The following is an 18,338-nucleotide window of genomic DNA, read 5'->3' as shown; positions in this document are numbered from 1 at the left end:
TTTTTTTTACAATCTACTGAATGGTCGACAGAATAGCAGTACATGTACATTAGCGGATATGTCATATATTATATGATAGAAAACCATAAATGAAGTCCTCTATATGGGGGCCTGAGTGGGGGTGGGGGATGGTGAAGACACCATTGTCTGTGAAGACTAGTACAATCAATGCAGTGGTACATGCATGAGGCTTGTATCAAGTGTCACACATGAGGAATTCATTGAGGCGAATGGACTTTGAGCTCAAGGGTGTTCATCTGTGGTAAACATTGGGCAGTACATCGATTATTTATATAATTCCTATTAATTTGGTGGGTTATGAGTGAGGATATATTGAAGAAGATTTACATGGGAGAAAAGGTAGGATTTTTCTCATACATGTTAAAAGATGTGGTGCTTATGATATTTCTTCAAATTTATCAATAAATATATTGCATTTGAATCTTGTCGGCCCACTTAAATAATAAATAAAATTAAACAAGTTATTTAAGTACATAATTCAATACCCTCTTCATAATTTCTAAGCATAATAACTAAACCAAGAACATCCAATAGGTAGTACTCCTCCAAGGGTTCATTATTTTCACCTTTCATTGATTTATTTATGCGAGTGTGTGTATATATTATAAATTTTCAGAAGAGAAAAAGCCCAATAATAGTTCTTCAGACCAGTCCAAATATGTCAATCAAAGTCTCCCTCAATCATCTTCTCAAACCTATTGACCTCAATACAATGTACTAAACCTTTATCTCACTCTTCAATGCAATCAATTGACTTCTTCTCCATGTATAACTCAAAAATCCCTGTGTCCCAATTTTTATATGCTTATATTAATGTCAAATTATTTCCATCTATTGACTTCTTTATAATACATTTAATTGACTTATTTTCAATGCATCTCAAAAAATCCATCTACCTTAATATTTTCTTTCTGACAAATTTTCGACCAAATCTTTCTATTTTTGTTCTCTTGACTAGATCTCAAAATATTTCTCTCATCCAAATCATTTCTATCATAGATCAAATTATTGTGTATTTTTAAATCAATCAAAAGTTATCTCAGATAAAGCTTATTTCTCTGACATTAAAATTATTTGAAATTTAAACACAATCCAGTCTTCATTTGGATAAAATAAATATTTAATTATCTTCACGGTAAACCGCTATATTCAACTCATTGAAAGAGATTTTTAGCGCTAATCCCAGAATGTTTATTCATGAAAATTTTATTCCAAGGTTTAAACATGGTCTTTATTTCCTGATATCCTCAAGTTACACAATTAAAACTTAATTATGATAGTAAGACTCTGAAATTCATCTCCTATGAGATGGATCTTATGATAGTATTATGAACATAAAAATGAAAACTATATCTTTATTCTCATTAATATTGATTTCGGACATCGTCTAGGATGTCGTCCGGTCGTCACCGATAAGAGATGGTGGAATCGAGCATCAACGGTGTCCTCATCTGACGGATGCAACCTTAACGGGTTATGTCCTATGTGTCGTATGTGCAGGCTCCAACTCGAGGGAGATGCCGAGCTCCAAGCTTGGACGGGGTCGCCAAGCGACGGTGGCCTCTCGAACCTCGTCGGAGCGACGAAGGTGTCTACGGCCAAAAAGAATCTGTTCGTAGGGCTCGCACGTAATGAACGTACTCGTCCGCACCGGTAAGACACCCAAATGTCGTAGTTCTCTTAATACCTCTCTCACCTACCTAGCCCGAGCGTGGTGGAATCAAGACGAATGTATACTGCATGAGGTAAGATAACAAGCGGCGGAGAGAGGGTGTACCTCGTCGTTGGGCGGCTTGTCGTGCAGGCTGTTTGTCGATACGGCGGCAGGAGCGAGTGTGATGGAGAGGGGACCGGCGTAGCTCAACTGGCGGCAGTGCAGGAGCACCGACGGAGGTCAGAGGAAGGAGTCGAGGTTGAGGGTGTCCATCGCACCATCCATCGCGCCGTCAGGGTGTGGAACTGCTGAGTCGGTCAACCATTCCGCCTTCAAGCACTGCTCTGTGATTGCGATGGAAATGCATTGATCCGTCGCGGGCGCCGATGGGGTTGTGGCCAGTCCCAAACTCGCACGGGCGCCGTCGTCGGGCAAGAGGCAACGGGATCCAGGAGGAGCTCCCGGCTGTTGTTCAAACGGGGTTCCTCTCTCGTTCACCCTCTTCTCTTCCCCCCTCAATCCTCCTCTTCTCCCCCTCTTCATTCTCTCTGAACAAGGGGTGAGACCAAGATAGAAAAAAAAAACTTACTCAAAATTCTTCCTGGTCTAAGGGATTAGGGGGCCCCCCTCTTCCCTCATAAAGGGGGAAGGGATGGGCCCTTAAGTGGGTCAACAAAAAGGGAATACTAAGATCCATTAGTGGCCCTTATAGAATGGGCCCCCATTACACAACTAAGGAGGGAGGAAATTAAAACAAAAGGAAAGAAAAGGGGAAGGGAAGGTCCCTTCCCACGACGATGAAGACGCGGGCACGGGCGTGTTACAGTTCGACGAAAACAGGACGAGGATTACGAAAGAAAACACAAAACACAACAAGAAACAATGAAAATGGAGATACGATACTTGAGCACTTTCACCCGGTCTTCGATGACGGTGGCGGACGGAATGGACGGCATCGTTGATGATCCTTGATGGCGTGTGCCATCAAATGCTCGTGCGTTAATTCTATTTTCATGCTATACTTTTGATAAATTTCTTTTATACGAGACTCCCTCTCTTTCTCTCTCTCATTTTCTGTCTTTCTCTCTCCATCTCATTCTCTCAAATTCTCTCTCTCTCTCTCTCATTTTATGTCTTTCTCTCTCCCTCTCTTTCTCTAAGACTCTCTCTCATTTCTCTCAGATTCTCTTTCTCTCTCCTTTTCTCTCAGACACTCTCCTCTTTTCTCAGACTCTCTCTCTCTCTCTCATATTTTTTCCCCAGACTCTCTTTCTCTCTCCTCGTAGACTCTTTCTCTCTTTTCTCTTCTCCCAGACTCTCTCTCCTTTTTTCTCTCAGACTCTCTTTCTCTCTCCTTCTCTTATACTCTTTCTTCTTTATCTCTCCTTCTCTTAGACTCTTTCTTTCTTTCTCTCTTTTCCCTTTTCCCAGGCTCTCTCTCTCCTTTTTTCTCTCAGACTCTCTTTCTCTCTCCTTCACTTAGACTCTTTCTTTCTTTCTCTTTCCTTCTCTTAAACTCTTTCTTTCTCTCTCTCTTCTCTTTTCCCAAACTCTCTCTCTCCTTTTCTCTCAGACTCTCTTTTTCTCTCCTTCACTTAGACTCTATCTTTATTTCTCTCTCCTTCTCTTAGACTCTTTCTTTCTTTCTCTCTTTTCTCTTTTCCCAGACTCTCTTTCTCCTTTTCTCTCAGACTCTCTTTCTCTCTCCTTCTCTTAGACTCTATCTTTATTTCTCTCTCCTTCTCTTAGACTCTTTCTTTCTTTCTCTCTTTTCTCTTTTCTCAGACTCTCTCTCTCCTTTTCTCTCAAACTCTCTTTCTCTCTCCTTCTCTTAGACTGTTATCTTTATTTCTCTCTCCTTCTCTTAGACTTTTTCTTTCTCTCTCTTCTCGCTTTTCCCAGACTCTCTCTCTCCTTTCCTCTCAGACTCTCTTTCTCTCTCCTTCTCTTAGACTCTATCTTTATTTCTCTCTCCTTCTCTTAGACTTTTTTTTCTCTCTCTCTTCTCTCTTTTCCCAGACTCTTTCTCTCCTTTTTTCTCTCAGACTTTCTTTCTCTCTCCTTCTCTTAGACTCTATCTTTATTTCTCTCTCCTTCTCTTAGACTCTTTCTTTCTTTCTCTCTTTTCTCTTTTCTCAGACTCTCTCTCTCCTTTTCTCTCAGACTCTCTTTCTCTCTCCTTCTCTTAGACTCTATCTTTTTTCTCTCTCCTTCTCTTAGACTTTTTCTTTCTTTCTCTCTTTTCTCTTTTCCCAAACTCTCTCTCCTTCTCTAAGACTTTCTCTCTCTCTTCTCTCTTTTCCCAATCTCTCTCTCTCCTTTTCTCACAGACTCTCTTTCTCTCTCCTCTTAGACTTTCTTTCTCCTCACTTTCCCCAGACTCTCTCTCCTTCTCTTAGACTCTTTCTTTCTCTCTCTTCTCTTTCCCAATACTCTCTCTCCTTTTCTCTCAGACTCTTTTCTCTCTCCTTCACTTAGACTCTTTCTTTCTTTCTTTCTCTCTCTTCTCTTTCCCAGACTCTCTCTCCTTTTCTCTCAGACTCTTTTTCTCTCTCCTTCACTTAGACTCTTTCTTTCTTTCTCTCTCCTCTTAGACTGTCTTTCTTTCTCTCTTTTCTCTTTTCCCATACTCTCTCTCTCCTTTTCTCTCATAGTCTCTTTCTCTTTCCTGCTCTTAGACTTTCTTTCTTTCTCTCTCTTCTCCTTTCTCTAACTCTCTCTCATTTTCTCTCAGACTCTCTTTATCTTTCCTTCTCTTAGAACCTTTCTTTCTTTCTCTTTCTTCTCCTTTTTCTATCAGAATCTCTTTCTCTCTCCACTTAGACTCAATCTTTCTTTCTCTCTCCTCTTAGACTGTCTTTCTTTCTCTCTTTTCTCTCTTCCCAGACTCTCTCTCTCCTTTTCTTTCAGAGTCTCTTTCTCTTTCCTTCTCTTATACTTTCTTTCTTTCTCTCTCTTCTCCTTTCTCTAACTCTCTCTCATTTTCTCTCAGACTCTCTTTCTCTCTCCTTCTCTTATACCCTTTCTTTCTTTCTCTCTCTTCTCCTTTTCTCTCAGACTCTCCTTCTCTCTCCTTCTCTTAGACTCTTTCTTTCTCTCTCTCTTCTCTTTTTCTCTCAAACTCTCTCTCCTTTTCTCTCTGACTCTCTTTCTCTCTCCTTCTCTTAGACACTTTCTTTCTTTCTCTCTCTTATCTTTTCTCTCAGACTCTGTCTCTCTTTCTATCACTCTCAGACTCCTTTCTTTCTCTCAGATTCTCTCTTTCTTTCTCGCCCAGATTCCTTTCTTTCTCTTAGACTATTTCTCTTTCTTTCTCTAAGACTCTTTTTCTCTCTTTCGCGCTCTCTCTCTCTCATAGTCTCTTTTCTCTCTCTCCCAGACTCTCCCTCATTCTCGCTCTCTCTCTCCCAGACTCTCTCTCCAATTCTCTCCCTCTTCCAGACTCTCTCTCCAACTCTCTCTTTCTCTCTCTTCCAGACTCTCTCTTTCTCGCTCTCCAACTCTCTCCCAGAGTCTCTCTCCAACTTTCTCTCTTTCGCTCTCTTCCAGACTCTCTCTTTCTCGCTCTCCAACTCTCTCCCAGAGTCTCTCTCCAACTTTCTCTCTTTCTCTCTCTTCCAGACTCTCTCTTTCTCGCACTCCAACTCTCTCTCTCCCAGACTCTCTCTCTTCTCTCTTCCAGACTCTCTTTCTCGCTCTCCAACTCTCTCTCTCCCAGACTCTCTCTTAAGCTCTCTCTCTCCCAAACTTTCTCTCTTCAAGACTCTCTCTTTCTCGCTCTCCAACTCTCTCTACAACTCGCTTTTTCTCTCTCTTCAAGACTCTCTCTCCAACTCGCTCTTTCTCTCTCTTCAAGACTCTCTCATTCTCGCTCTCCAACACTCTCTCTCTCCCAGACTCTCTCTCTTCGAGACTCTCTTTCTCGTTCTCCAACTCTTTCTCTCTCATCCGAATCTCTCTCTTTCTCTCTCCACCACTCAGACTCTCTCTCTAAGAAAAGACCGCGTCTTACCCCTCTCCTTCGCCAGCGCCCCCTGATACGCGCTCTCGCTGCTGTGTGACCGCTCTGATAAGCTCATGTACTTATCACCCTTTCCTCCAGTCTGCTTATCACCTTTCTCTCTCTCTCTCTGTACTTATCCTGTCTCTGAAGCCTATATAAGTAGAGAGAGGGAGGCAGGATAGAGAGAGAAGAGGGGCTACCGAGGAGGAAAAACCAGGAGAGAGAACTCGCTCACCACCCGTTCGCCTCTCTCTCTCTCTCTACACCTCGCCTTCTCGCTCTAGATCTGTGCCTGTCTCTCTCTAGCCTCGCGTGGAGCATTTCTCGACGTTCTAAGGTCCAAAACCCTCTCTTTTCTCCCGGTGCCGCGTCGATCGATCCGGTACAGGCGCGATTTAGGGTGAGTTTTTGAATTTTGGAACCAATTTTTGTTGTAATCTGTGGGAATTGGATTGCAGGTTTTGTTTGGTTTGAAGGTTGTTCGTAGTAGGGTGGACGGCGGCGCGAGGCCGCCGCCATGTCTAATCTCAGTAGGGAGCTCGTCTTCCTCATCCTCCAGTTCTTGGATGAGGAGAAGTTCAAGGAGAGCGTCCACAAGTAAGCTTTTTTTCTCTGATTTTATGGGATTAAAAAAAAAAAAAATCTTCCCGGAAATCGTGGCATTTGTTCTTGTTTCAAAATGTATGCGTTTTCTTGGGCGGAATTTCATTAGGTTGGAGCAAGAGTCTGGATTTTTCTTCAATTCCAAGCATTTTGAGGACTTGGTTTTGGCTGGGGAATGGGAGGAGGTGGAGAAATACCTCTCGGGGTTCACCAAGGTGGATGACAATCGATACTCCATGAAAATTTTCTTCGAGATTAGGAAACAAAAGTATCTCGAGGCGCTTGACAGGTGCATTGCAGTTTTGTTTTTCAATCACTACTACGCAATCTCTATCCCTCTTTCTCTTTCTCTTTGTTCATATTTCTGATTTTCTTGTTTTGGAACGTGATGGCAGGCACGACAGAGGAAAGGCTGTCGAAGTATTGGTGAAAGACCTGAAGGTATTTTCGGCCTTCAATGAGGATCTTTTCAAAGAGATAACACAACTACTCACCCTTGAAAATTTCAGGTATTTTAAAAATGGAAGTTGTTCTTTGCATTTTGTGTTGTTCTTGTTGCCTTGTCCAGTTAAGTGTTGCGGTTTTTCAGGGAGAACGAACAGCTTTCAAAGTATGCTGATACAAAGTCTGCGAGGACAATTATGCTTTCAGAGCTGAAGAAGCTGATTGAAGCAAATCCTCTGTTCAGAGAAAAGCTTCAGTTTCCATCTTTCAAAAATTCGAGATTGAGGACGCTTATTAACCAAAGGTAAGCATCACTGGCAAGGGTATCACATAAACTCGAGGTTGTAATAACTTAAGTAGAAATTTGTCGGAAAGGAGACATAGATAGCCTAACCAGGAGAGAGAGAGAGAGAGAGAGAGAGAGAGAGAGAGAGAGAGAGAGAGAGAGAGAGAGAGAGCAAATGGAGATAGGAACACGAGGCGAGCAGGGTGGAGGGAGAGATTTTTTTTTTGAATAGTTATTTAAGGTGGTCACCCGACAAAGCGGTACCCACCCAAAGTTACATGTGGAGATAGCTAACTCTCCCCACAATTTGGCCAACCCCTCCCTTATCTGATTACCCCTCTAGCGGACCATGATGTCATGAAACGCAGGGTGGTGAAAGAGATAATCAAACTCAATTAGCAAAAATGGTTTCTTACCCTTGTAATATAGGTGTAAGAAACCTAAAGACAAATGACACGGAGACCCTTAGTTCCATCGAGTTTTATTTTCTGCATTTTAGAGGGTATGTGTCGGCTGTGCAAGAACCCAAGGACAAATCCTGATATTAAGACTCTCTTTGTGGATAGTGACAAAAATCGGCATTGTCATCCAAAGACATGCCATCGTCATTGTCTACTGCTTGAGTAATGATGACGATTTTGTCAATGTCATTGTCATCCGCTGCAGAGGAATGATGATGACGATGGCGATTCCATTATTGTATCGCGTTATCCGAACAAGGTTAAGGAAGGCACAATGATGAGAAGTGATGGATAAGTGACGGGGATGATTACTAATTGTCGTCCTTGCGTTGTTGTCATTAGTGATGCAAACACTAGTTGAAGATAGTAGATAGAGAGAGAGCATGGAGAGGAACGAGAGAAGAGTAGTGGGGGGAACACCACCACCCTAGGAGATGGGGAGACAATAGAGAGGAATAACAGAACTCGTTTAGTTTGAAGAGAAAGAAAAGAAACAAAACTCATAAATAATGATGTTTTTCTACTGTTAAATAGTAGGAAACATAAAGACAAAACTACAAGGAATCCCTTACATTCAATAACTACTGTTTTCTGCAGTTTAAATTGGCAGCATCAGCTGTGCAAGAACCCAAGACCAAATCCTGATATTAAGACTCTCTTTGTTGATCATACTTGTGCGCAACAAAATGGTGCTCGAGCGCCATCCCCTGTCTCTAATCCTCTCATGGGGGCTATTCCAAAGCCAGTACCTTTCCCACAGTTGACCTCACAAATGGTAGGACAGTGATATTTATGGCGTTCTATTTAACTTTGGATGTAGTCTAATTCCCTTTAATCTTGTTTTAGCCTTTTCAAGCAACTGCATCCGCATTGCCGGCGTCACTTACTGGTTGGATGCCTAATGCCCCTGCTATGCCTCACCCAGCAGTTTCTGGCGTACCGATGGGCTTGACGACTCCTGCCAATGCTGGTTAGTGCATTTTTTTGTTTTTTAAAGTTAGTGCATTTTTTTAAGTTTTAAACTAAATTACTAATTCAATTAAATGGCTCTTTCTACAAGTCGAAGATCCGTAGGATTTCAGCAACTGTTCTCTTGTCACTGTATGTTACGTTATCAAGTCTCCTAATAACATTAATGGTATTTTTCATGGAAGAAATTTCAATTTTTCATTTGGATAGAATCATGCATGGCAAGCTTATTTCCCAACTTTGTAGGGTTATATCAGGATGTCCTTTGGAACAAGCTTTTCATATGTCGACTCCTCTATTCTTGGACCATGGATGCTGCCGGAGGGTTATGTGAAAAACCAAATCGTCAACACCTGAAAGTTTGCAATGAAATTAAAATGTCTACAAATAATGAAAGCTTGATTTGATCCTCTTGGATCTTTCACATTTTTATATTCTTTCTCTGGAGATCGTCAGCATCACAATGAAATCTATGAAGTTCAATTTTCATCAAGTACACAAGATTTGTCTGGCGAATAATACCCAAGTCCACAGTGTTTCCCCTCACAAATCCTACTCACTTTACCTCAAAATTTATTTTCTTTCTTCTAATTCAGATAAGGACCAATATCTATACGGTCAGTCATCTGATGTCTACTTATATTATTATTATGAATAGCCTTATTTGGATTGTTGTCAAAATATGATATGATTCCCATTGTAACTAGGGTGATTTTGGTCTTTTCAGCCCGATAGGGGAACATGCTTGTCATTTTACCTGATAGGGGCCATTTCGGACATTTTGTATTTTTGGGAAATTCTCCCTCTTCCACATTTCCACTTTAATTCCTCTAGCCTCCCTTCTAGGTGACTGCGGACAGTCATCTTGAAGACATGATTTCCCTTCTCTCCTTCAGACGAACTTACCTGCCGCATTTGCGATGGTGCCACCCTCTCATTCCCGGCTATAATTCTTCTGCTGGACCCCCCTCTTTTCTCCCTCTCTTTGTATCTTGTTCGCAAGAGCTTAGAGCATCAATCAAATTTATTGCATTTCAAGTGAGAAGTAAATAGATGGATCACTAGTACAATCAGGGTATCATATCAAAACATCAGGTGTCTCCAATTTCAAATTTAATGCATTCAGAAAGGATGGGCTCTCATATGATCCAATGATTAATATTCATATGGGTAGGACATCGTCAGCAGGAGTATGTCTGGCCGGACATTGTAGTGCTATATACACTTCACCAAAATCGGTCCCTTCCTACTCTTCTATGAGGGCCACATCATTAACGAGACGCCATTAGATATGAAATAACAAAAGAATAAATAAAATAACAAAATACCTTTAGGGGTTTGTATCACGGTCCCTCTTCCTTGCAACATTTAGACCTTTTATATCTTAACTACCCTTCTTTGTGAACCCTGAGCGTACCTGATATTTATATATGTGAAGAATGTTGTATTATTTTAGTGCATCTTTCTTCTCATGATTAGTGTGAATTACACCGTTTAAAATTTTATATATTTTTCCAACTTCCCTGACAAAAATCGCTAGTCTTTTTGTTTTACCCTTATGAATCTCTTTCCATGTTTTAGCCGCATTGCTAAAGCGACCAAGGACTCCTCCCGGAAATCCCACCATCGAGTATCAATCTGTTGACTCTGACCATTCTATGAAACGATTAAGGCCAATTGGAATCACTGACGAGGTGACATGCGTTGAGTTTTTTCCAAGTTCTGTATCTTCATGCATTCTTCATTATGCAGTTCATCAGGAAGCTTGCTTTCTTCAGCTGCTACCCTATTGTGGGAATCTAGTCTTTTTGGTTCTTGTTCACAGTGTTATAGTTCAAATCTTTACAGGTCAGTCTTCCTGTCAACGCTTTGCCAATTGGATTCACTGGCCAGACCGTTCCTCAAAGTGCACATTCTTCTGATGACTTGCCCAGAAATGTGGCATTGACCCTTTCCCAGGGCTCATCAGTAATGAGCATGGATTTCCATCCCAGTCGGTCTACATTTCTTCTGGGTAAATATTCTCTAAAATCATCTCAGTACAAAATAATGGTCAAGAAGAATGTCCAATTACTTACATCTATATTCTGGCATTTAATTGGATTTTAGTGGGAACAAATGTCGGTGATATTGCCGTTTGGGAATTGGCGTCAAGGGAGAGACTTGCCCAGAAAAATTTCAAAGTCTGGGAGCTTGCAACTTGTTCGGTCACTTCACAGGCATGAGTGACGAACTAATGTCCTTCAAATTACAGAAGAATACTCTGTTGTTGTGTAATTATGTAAAACTGATGGAGCTCTCATTTGTGAACAGGCTGCCCTGGTTAACGATCCTTCCATATCTGTTACCAAAGTGATGTGGAGCCCTGACGGAGCATTGCTTGGTATTTTCTTCATCCTATTTGGTTGATCCATTTTATTTTTGTCAAATCCTGTGTCTACTACTCTTTTTCATTATTTTTAAAATTTGTTAATTTCACGTGTCCAAATATCTCATCAAGTTTTTGACCCTTACGGAGAGGAGAACTGTGGGGTGGTTGAAAAGTTATTTTATTAAATTTTAAGTATCTGTGAAACGGATGAAAATATTTTCATTTACTGTTGACTTGATCATCTCAATTTCTATATGGTGTGAATGTTCAGGGGTAGCCTACTCCAAGCACCTTGTTCATTTGTACGCGTATGCGGTGGGTGAAGATCTGAAGCCACGGTTAGAGGTGTGTCCAGAAGCTTGGCCTTATTTTCTTACCATTTTGATCAGACCCCTGTAATGCATTTCGAGGGATAGTAACAATTTCGTGATCCATGCAGATCGATGCCCATGTTGGCAGAGTCAATGATATTGCGTTTTCTCAGCCAAATAAGCAATTGTGCATTATAACCTGCGGAGATGACAAATTAATCAAGGTTTTATCTGTGAAATATTGTTACGTTTTTTATGGCATCACATGCCTTTTAATATCAAGTCTTGGGCAGGTATGGGATGCAGCTACTGGAAACAAAAGGCACACCTTTGAAGGGCATGATGCTCCAGTGTACTGTGTCTGTCCCCATTTCAAAGAGAACATTCAGGTACGATTACTCTTCATTGGTGATTTTTGCTTGTGAAGTGGATCCATGTGTTTTTATCTTATGGGTTTCGTGATACGAGTAAAAACCTTTTAACTTTTCCAGCCTCTAATTTTTTTTTGCGTACTGGCTATCTTAGGCCTCTTTATTAACACTTGTCCGGGCAAATGAAACACATTCTTTTGTCAGACCATCTTGTGGTTCATCATTCATGGTTAGTTGGTTTTCGCTCATTAGGCTACCCACAGATAGGAACCTTGATCAGGTTCCTGCTGACGAAGGAGATAAAGGAGAGACTGATTGGAGGAGGTAGGGATTGATCAGATATGAGCCTGCTGGAGATCTGGTGAAGGATGAATGATGTCAAGGGGAAGGGAATCGTGGAGGGCTGAGAAGAGATAGATGGATCAGAGGGAAAGCAAGTTGAAAATCTGGTGAGGGAGGTGCGAGAGGCAGGGGATTGTTGGACGTTAAGGGGGAAAGGACTGAGACAGAGGCTGAGCTAAGCAACAACTTCAGTTCTTCAGCCTTGTCTTTTCTCTCAAAGGGGCAGCTACACCTATTTATAAGAAATTCACCCCAGGATGGAAATGTCCGAATTTCCTCTGGGGAATAAGATCATATCAATTAGTTATTGTTTTTGACCAAATAGGCTACCTGTCAAAAGTTCTTTCCCTTCAATTATTGGTTTCCATGCTGCAGTTTATATTCTCCACATCTCTTGATGGAAAGATCAAAGCATGGTTGTACGACAACATGGGGTCAAGAGTAGATTATGAAGCTCCAGGGCGATGGTGCACGACAATGGCTTACAGCGCGGATGGGACGAGGTATCAATCATACACCATCAAATATTTCATTTCTCTTAGCTTATTGAGAGAGAGAGAACACTGCCGAGACTAAATTTCTCATTCCCTTTGAACTAATTGCAGGCTGTTTTCCTGTGGGACGAGTAAGGAAGGTGAAACTCACATTGTAGAGTGGAATGAAAGCGAAGGCTCTATTAAGCGGACGTACGTGGGTTTCTGGAAGAGATCTATGGGTGTGGTACAGTTTGACACTACCAGAAATCGATACCTGGCAGCAGGCGACGAGTACATGATTAAATTCTGGGACATGGACACTGCAAACATGCTCACAACAACCGACGCGGGTGGTGGCCTCCCGGTAACCATTATTACTGACCATCCTTTTTTTTCTTCATTTTGGTTCTCTTTAGATAAAAGTTTGACCAAAGAACTGAACCTTTCTTGCTGAAGGCTTCTCCTTGCATTCGTTTCTCTAAAGAAGGCGGGTTTTTGGCTGTATCCACAAACGACAACTCCATAAAGATTTTGGCCAATCCTGAGGGGCTTCGGCTGCTACATAGCCTTGAGAATCGTCAGTTTGATATTGCCAGGGTTTCATCAGATGTAGTGGCGAAGGTCTGTTGCTCTTCTACCCAACCGACCATTTTAGTTTTTGAGCAAACTAATTGGTGAAAAAAATCACAGCCGGTTGGCATTGTCCCACTTGGAGCTGTGGGTGCCCCAGCTGCAACCAGTTCTTCTCCTGCTGAGATTTCTGGATTGGTAACTTCATTTCCCAAGACCTGTTCTTGTGATGTCGTATAACTTGAGCTTGAACTGTACAGTATGGTGAAATTGTTCGTTTTTCCTTCTCTCTCTAGAATGGGGAAATCCGGGGTGTGGTTGATGTAAAACCGAGGGTTGCTGATGAGCCAGTGGAGAAGACAAAGGCAGCAGTGAAGCAGACAGAAATCAACAAGCCTTCTCAGTGCCGTTCATTGAGGCTGCCAGATAATTTATCTCCAACAAAGGTATCGTTCTTGTCACGGATCTTGGAGATGTCTTAACTTTTCCTAAAATTTGCATTAGTATATATTTTAATCCGAGTCTTTTTTTTTTTTGAAGAAAATTTTTTATCCGAGTTATTTAGTATCAATACTTGTTTAGATAGTCTGTTAAATATATGATTATGTTCTGCTGAGCAGGTCTCGAGATTGATATACACCAACTCTGGCCTTGCCATCCTGGCACTCACTTCCAACGCCATTCATAAGCTCTGGAAGTGGCCTAAGAATGATCGCAACCCTTCTGGGAAGGTGGATAGTCTACACTGTCATTATCATCCTCATTATCATCATTGTCAGTGCCGTATCATTATGATCATTATAATCATCCTTGTCAAAAGGTAAAATTGTTGTTGAGATTGAAGGTAGTCTACACCGTCATCATTCATCAATAATGGGAGCTTTTTTCTCACTTTGATGATCGTGACCTTACCCATCATCAGCATTGATATTATCTGAATCATCATTATCATCTTTATCATTGTCGCTTTCACTGACATAATTCACCTCCAAGTGGAGTTTTTTTCTCTATTTGATGTTTTCGGCTTTACCATCATCCGCATCTACATCATCTGTCTGAATTATCATCATCATCATCATCACTGTCATCGTTCACCTCCAAAGGAATTATTTTTCTCTTGGATGGTCTTGGCCTGATTAATAATCGGCATCAACATCATCATTACGCACAACCATCATCTTCACTGTCACCATTCACGTCCAACAGGAGCTATTTTTCTCTCTTTGATGGTCTTGACCTTTCCCATCATCTGCATCAACATCATCTTTCTGCATTATCATCATCATCGGCATTTTCTGGCCCATAGGCAAACTCCAGCGTGGCCCCGCAGCTGTCGCAGCCAGCGAGTGGCATACTGATGACAAACGAGATTGACGACACAAACCCCGAAGAGGCAGTTCACTGCTTTGCGCTCTCAAAGAATGATTCCTATGTGATGTCTGCATCTGGGGGGAAGATCTCCCTCTTCAATATGATGACCTTTAAGGTGGGTGATCTTATTTTCTTGTTTCCTTCCATTATTTTTCCTTTAATTTGGTTTTAAGTGGTTTTCATGGTTTATCTCTTGCGTGTTATCTTTGGTTTTCCAGACCATGACGACTTTCATGCCGCCTCCACCAGCAGCCACCTTCCTTGCCTTCCACCCCCAGGATAACAACATCATCGCCATTGGAATGGAGGACAGCACAATTCAGATTTACAATGTTCGAATCGATGAGGTCTATCTCTGTCTCTCTCTCTCTCTCTCCATTTCTCTCTCTATCTCTATCTCTATATTGCTCAGCATTTGTCTCTCTCACTCTAATACTTTCTCTCTCTTGCTTTCATCATTTCTCTCTCTTTCTCCCTCTCTCACTACGTCCCTTTGCTTCTGAGTTGTGTTGGGAGAGTGATGGGCCAATAAATATAGTGTCACAATTTATTGCTTGAGAAGAAGAGGAAGGATCTTAGAATCTCTGTTCATCGGTGTATGTTTCTCTCCCTCTAACGGAAATCTACGATTGGATGGTAAATGGCACAGGTGAAGACTAAGCTGAAGGGGCATCAGAAGAGGATCACTGGTCTGGCATTCTCCAACTCTCAGAATGTCCTCGTCTCATCTGGTGCCGACGCGCAGGTATTCAAACTTTGCACAGAGCTAGAGAGAGAAACACTCACAAAATAATGGAGGATAGAGAGAGAAAGATGGGTTTTGGAGAATACCCTTGGTCCTGATGTGTGTCTGTTAATTCTTTTGGTTTTATCTCATTGCCTTCCAGCTGATCGTGTGGAACACTGACGGGTGGGAGAAGCGAGCTTCAAAATTCTTGCAAATTCCGAGCGGGCGGCCGCTGAGCTCGCTTCAAGATACGAGAGTTCAGTTCCATCAGGATCAGACTCAGTTTCTGGCCATCCATGAGAGCCAGATCGCCATCTATGAGCCGAACAAGCTCGACTGTCTCAACCAGGTACATGCTGGAGTTTCAACATGGATGTCAATAACGTCGTCACTGTCAACAGATATCCACATAGTTGTCAATGTCAACCATCTATAATTTTGAAAGGTCTCTTCCAGCAACGTCGTCCTCTCTTAGGATGACGTTCCGAGGCCTTGACGATCGGGGTTGACTATTTTTTAACTAGAATTCACTAAGTTGACAGGCGGTGTCAACTGTCGGTGATTCTCATCAACATTAAAGTCATCTTCAAAGACACCTGAAAATTTGTCAATGTCCTTGTCATCGTAAACGAGGATCGATGATGTTGATGTTCAGATTGAGTGCTGAATTCCTAATCAAAAGATTGGGAGATTAGTTTTGTATTCGCCCATTGTTTGAAGCTTCTGGGAATCAGAAACCTTGTATTCATGCAATTGATTGACTGTAGTGGACGCCGCGGGAGGTGAATGTGATCATTACGCATGCGGCCTACTCATGTGACAGTGAGATGGTGTATGCAAGCTTCTCTGATGGCAGCATTGCTGTTTTCTCTTCTCCTTCCTTGCGTCAGCGTTGCCGGATCAGCCCCTCTGCTTATCTCGCCTCTGCTATCAGGTTCTCTCTCTCTCTCTCTCATTTATATTTATCATGGACATACACACAAATTATTTGCTCTCCCCATGTTTTCTCTATATCTCAAACTCTGTTCTCTCTGTCACAATTCCTGTGTTCTTTCCATGTCGTCTCTCTGCATTCTCAAAATCCTCCGTCCTCTCGATGCCCTGTCTGTCTCAAATCTTCTCTTCTTTCCATATCATCCCTCTCCCACTCTAAAATCCGCTGTTCTCCCAATGTCATCTCTCTCTCTCTGTTCTCTCAGTCATCTCTCTCTCTCACTCTCAAATCCTCTCTCCTCTTAGTGTCATCTCTCTCTCACTCTCAAATCCTCTCTCCTCTTAGTGTCATCTCTCTCTCTCACTCTCTAATCCTCTCTCCTCTTAGTGTCATCTCTCTCTCTCTCTCAAATCCTCTCTCCTCTTAGTGTCATCTCTCTCTCTCTCACTCTCAAATCCTCTCTCCTCTTAGTGTCATCTCTCTCTCTCACTCTCAAATCCTCTCTCCTCTTAGTGTCATCTCTCTGTCTCTCTCTTAAATCCTCTGTTGTTTGTGTCCTCTCTCTCTCTCTCATAAATCCTCTGTTCTTTGTGTCCTCTCTCTCTCTCTCTCATAAATCCTCTGTTCTTTGTGTCCTCTCTCTCTCTCTCTCATAAATCCTCTGTTCTTTGTGTCCTCTCTCTCTCTCTTAAATCCTCTGTTCTTTGTGTCCTCTCTCTCTCTTTCTTAAATCCTCTGTTCTTTGTGTCCTCTCTCTCTCTCTCTTTTCTTTCTCCATATATTCTGTATTGCCAATTGAATGATCCCTGATGATGATGAACAGCCCAAGCGTGCACGGGGTGGCAGTGGCAGCACATCCCTCGGAGGCCTCCCAGTTTGCCGTTGGCCTCTCAGATGGTGGTGTCGTTGTCCTCGAGCCGCCTGACTCTGATTGGCCGTCTCTTCCACCTCCGGATGCCCAGCACCCCGCCGCCCTCCCCGTTGACCAACCCCCAACTCGTTGAATCGCTCTGCCACCCGTTGGCTGCTGTCTGAGCTGCGGCGAAGCCGGAGTGTGGTGCTGCCAATTCATCTCCAGGTTGTGTAATAAACACGTTGTTAGGGAATGTGGGGGCATGGAATGGATTCACACCCTCTTTCTTTGTCCTCCACAACTTCTCTCTCTCTCTCTACACCTCTTTATCTGTAGTCTTATTTATATATATATAAATATACCTCCTCTCTTGTTCTCTCTCTACCCTTGTCCTAGTCATTTTTAACTATACTGATGTATATCTTTTTATTTCTTTGTACTTGTTTAAATGATCCTGACTTCTCTCTCTTCCTATCCTGTTTTTTCTCTGTAACTCTCTCTTTACCTGCATCCTCATCACTCTATTTAACTCCATATCCATCTCTTTCTGTGTTCATATTTGTACCTCTCTAATCCTTTCAGCTTTCTTTCTCTGTTTCATAGTAGTCATACTAAAATGTTTGTAAAGGAGGAAGAATGATAACTTTGGGGTCTTATAATCTCCTTTGTTTATTGTTCTGAGCTGTTTACTTCAACCTTATAAACAAAACAGTTGAACTATTTTCTGCTTCAAACTTGAGTATCTTATTCAAAATTGACTCCCAGTGATAAATTTGAGTTTTCCTAGAAATTTGAGTTTCAGGAAACTAGGTTCTGTCGGTTGCTCTATCCCTCCTCCCCTCTCTCTCTACACTCTCAATTCTGCTCTCTCTCTCTGGTAAACTCAGAAGGATTCCCCAGGAAACAATCTTCTGTCTCTCTTTCTCTCTCTCTCCCTCCCTCCTCTCTCTCTCTCTCTCAACTTCTCTCAACTCTGCTCGTCTATCTCTCACTATCTCTTGTTCTCTCTCCAGGAAACTAGCTTCTGTCAGTCTCTCTCCCTCCCTCCCTCGACTCCATTACTCTAAACTTATCTCAACCCTGCTCTCCCTCTCTCTACTTCTCTCCAATCTCCATCCCAAGGCTGGATTCCCCAGGAAACTAGCTTCTTTCTGTCTCTTTCTTTCTCCCCCTCCCCGTTCTCTCTTTCTCGACTTTTATCAATTCTCAACTCTGCTCTTTCTCTCTCTCCCTCCCTCTCTATTTTCCTACCTCCACCCAAAGGCAGGATTCTTCAGGAAACCACCTTCTGCTTGTATCTTTCTCTCTCCCCCCTCCCTTCTCTCTTCCTAAACTTAGTTCTCAACCCTGGCCTCCCTCTCTCTCATTCTCTACTAGCTCAATCGCAAGGCAGGATTCTCCATGAAACTACCTTTTGTCTGTCTCTCTCTCTGCCCCCTCCCCCCTCTCTCTCTAAACTTAATCCTCAAACCTGCCCTCCCTCTCTCTCTACTTCTCTCCTACCTCCATCCCAAGGCAGAATTCCCCAAGAAACTTTCTCTCTTTCTCTCTCTCTCTCTATCTCTATCCGT

At 42.2% G+C, this 18,338-nt stretch overlaps 1 protein-coding gene across 1 annotated transcript; it reads left to right on the top strand.

The window, feature by feature from the left end:
- Positions 1–5,849: 5,849 nt before the first annotated feature.
- Positions 5,850–17,239, top strand: LOC144712781 (protein TPR3-like). Its single transcript, XM_078587096.1, has 26 exons — positions 5,850–6,060; positions 6,137–6,275; positions 6,391–6,570; positions 6,677–6,790; positions 6,871–7,029; positions 8,070–8,247; positions 8,319–8,442; positions 10,023–10,135; positions 10,290–10,455; positions 10,551–10,660; positions 10,755–10,824; positions 11,084–11,157; positions 11,252–11,347; positions 11,417–11,512; positions 12,212–12,339; positions 12,442–12,676; positions 12,769–12,933; positions 13,003–13,080; positions 13,179–13,328; positions 13,503–13,613; positions 14,189–14,368; positions 14,472–14,600; positions 14,903–14,998; positions 15,141–15,329; positions 15,748–15,914; positions 16,738–17,239. The coding sequence occupies exons 2-26, from the start codon at positions 6,196–6,198 to the stop codon at positions 16,916–16,918; spliced, it is 3,369 nt and encodes a 1,122-aa protein (XP_078443222.1). The 5' UTR covers positions 5,850–6,060; positions 6,137–6,195; the 3' UTR covers positions 16,919–17,239.
- Positions 17,240–18,338: the final 1,099 nt, after the last annotated feature.

The sequence above is a fragment of the Wolffia australiana genome, chromosome 15 (assembly GCF_029677425.1).
Source record: "Wolffia australiana isolate 7733 chromosome 15, ASM2967742v1".
NCBI classification, from domain to species: Eukaryota; Viridiplantae; Streptophyta; class Magnoliopsida; order Alismatales; family Araceae; genus Wolffia; species Wolffia australiana.
Note: the sequence above shows the minus strand (reverse complement) of the source record. Positions and strands in the feature narration are given on the sequence as shown.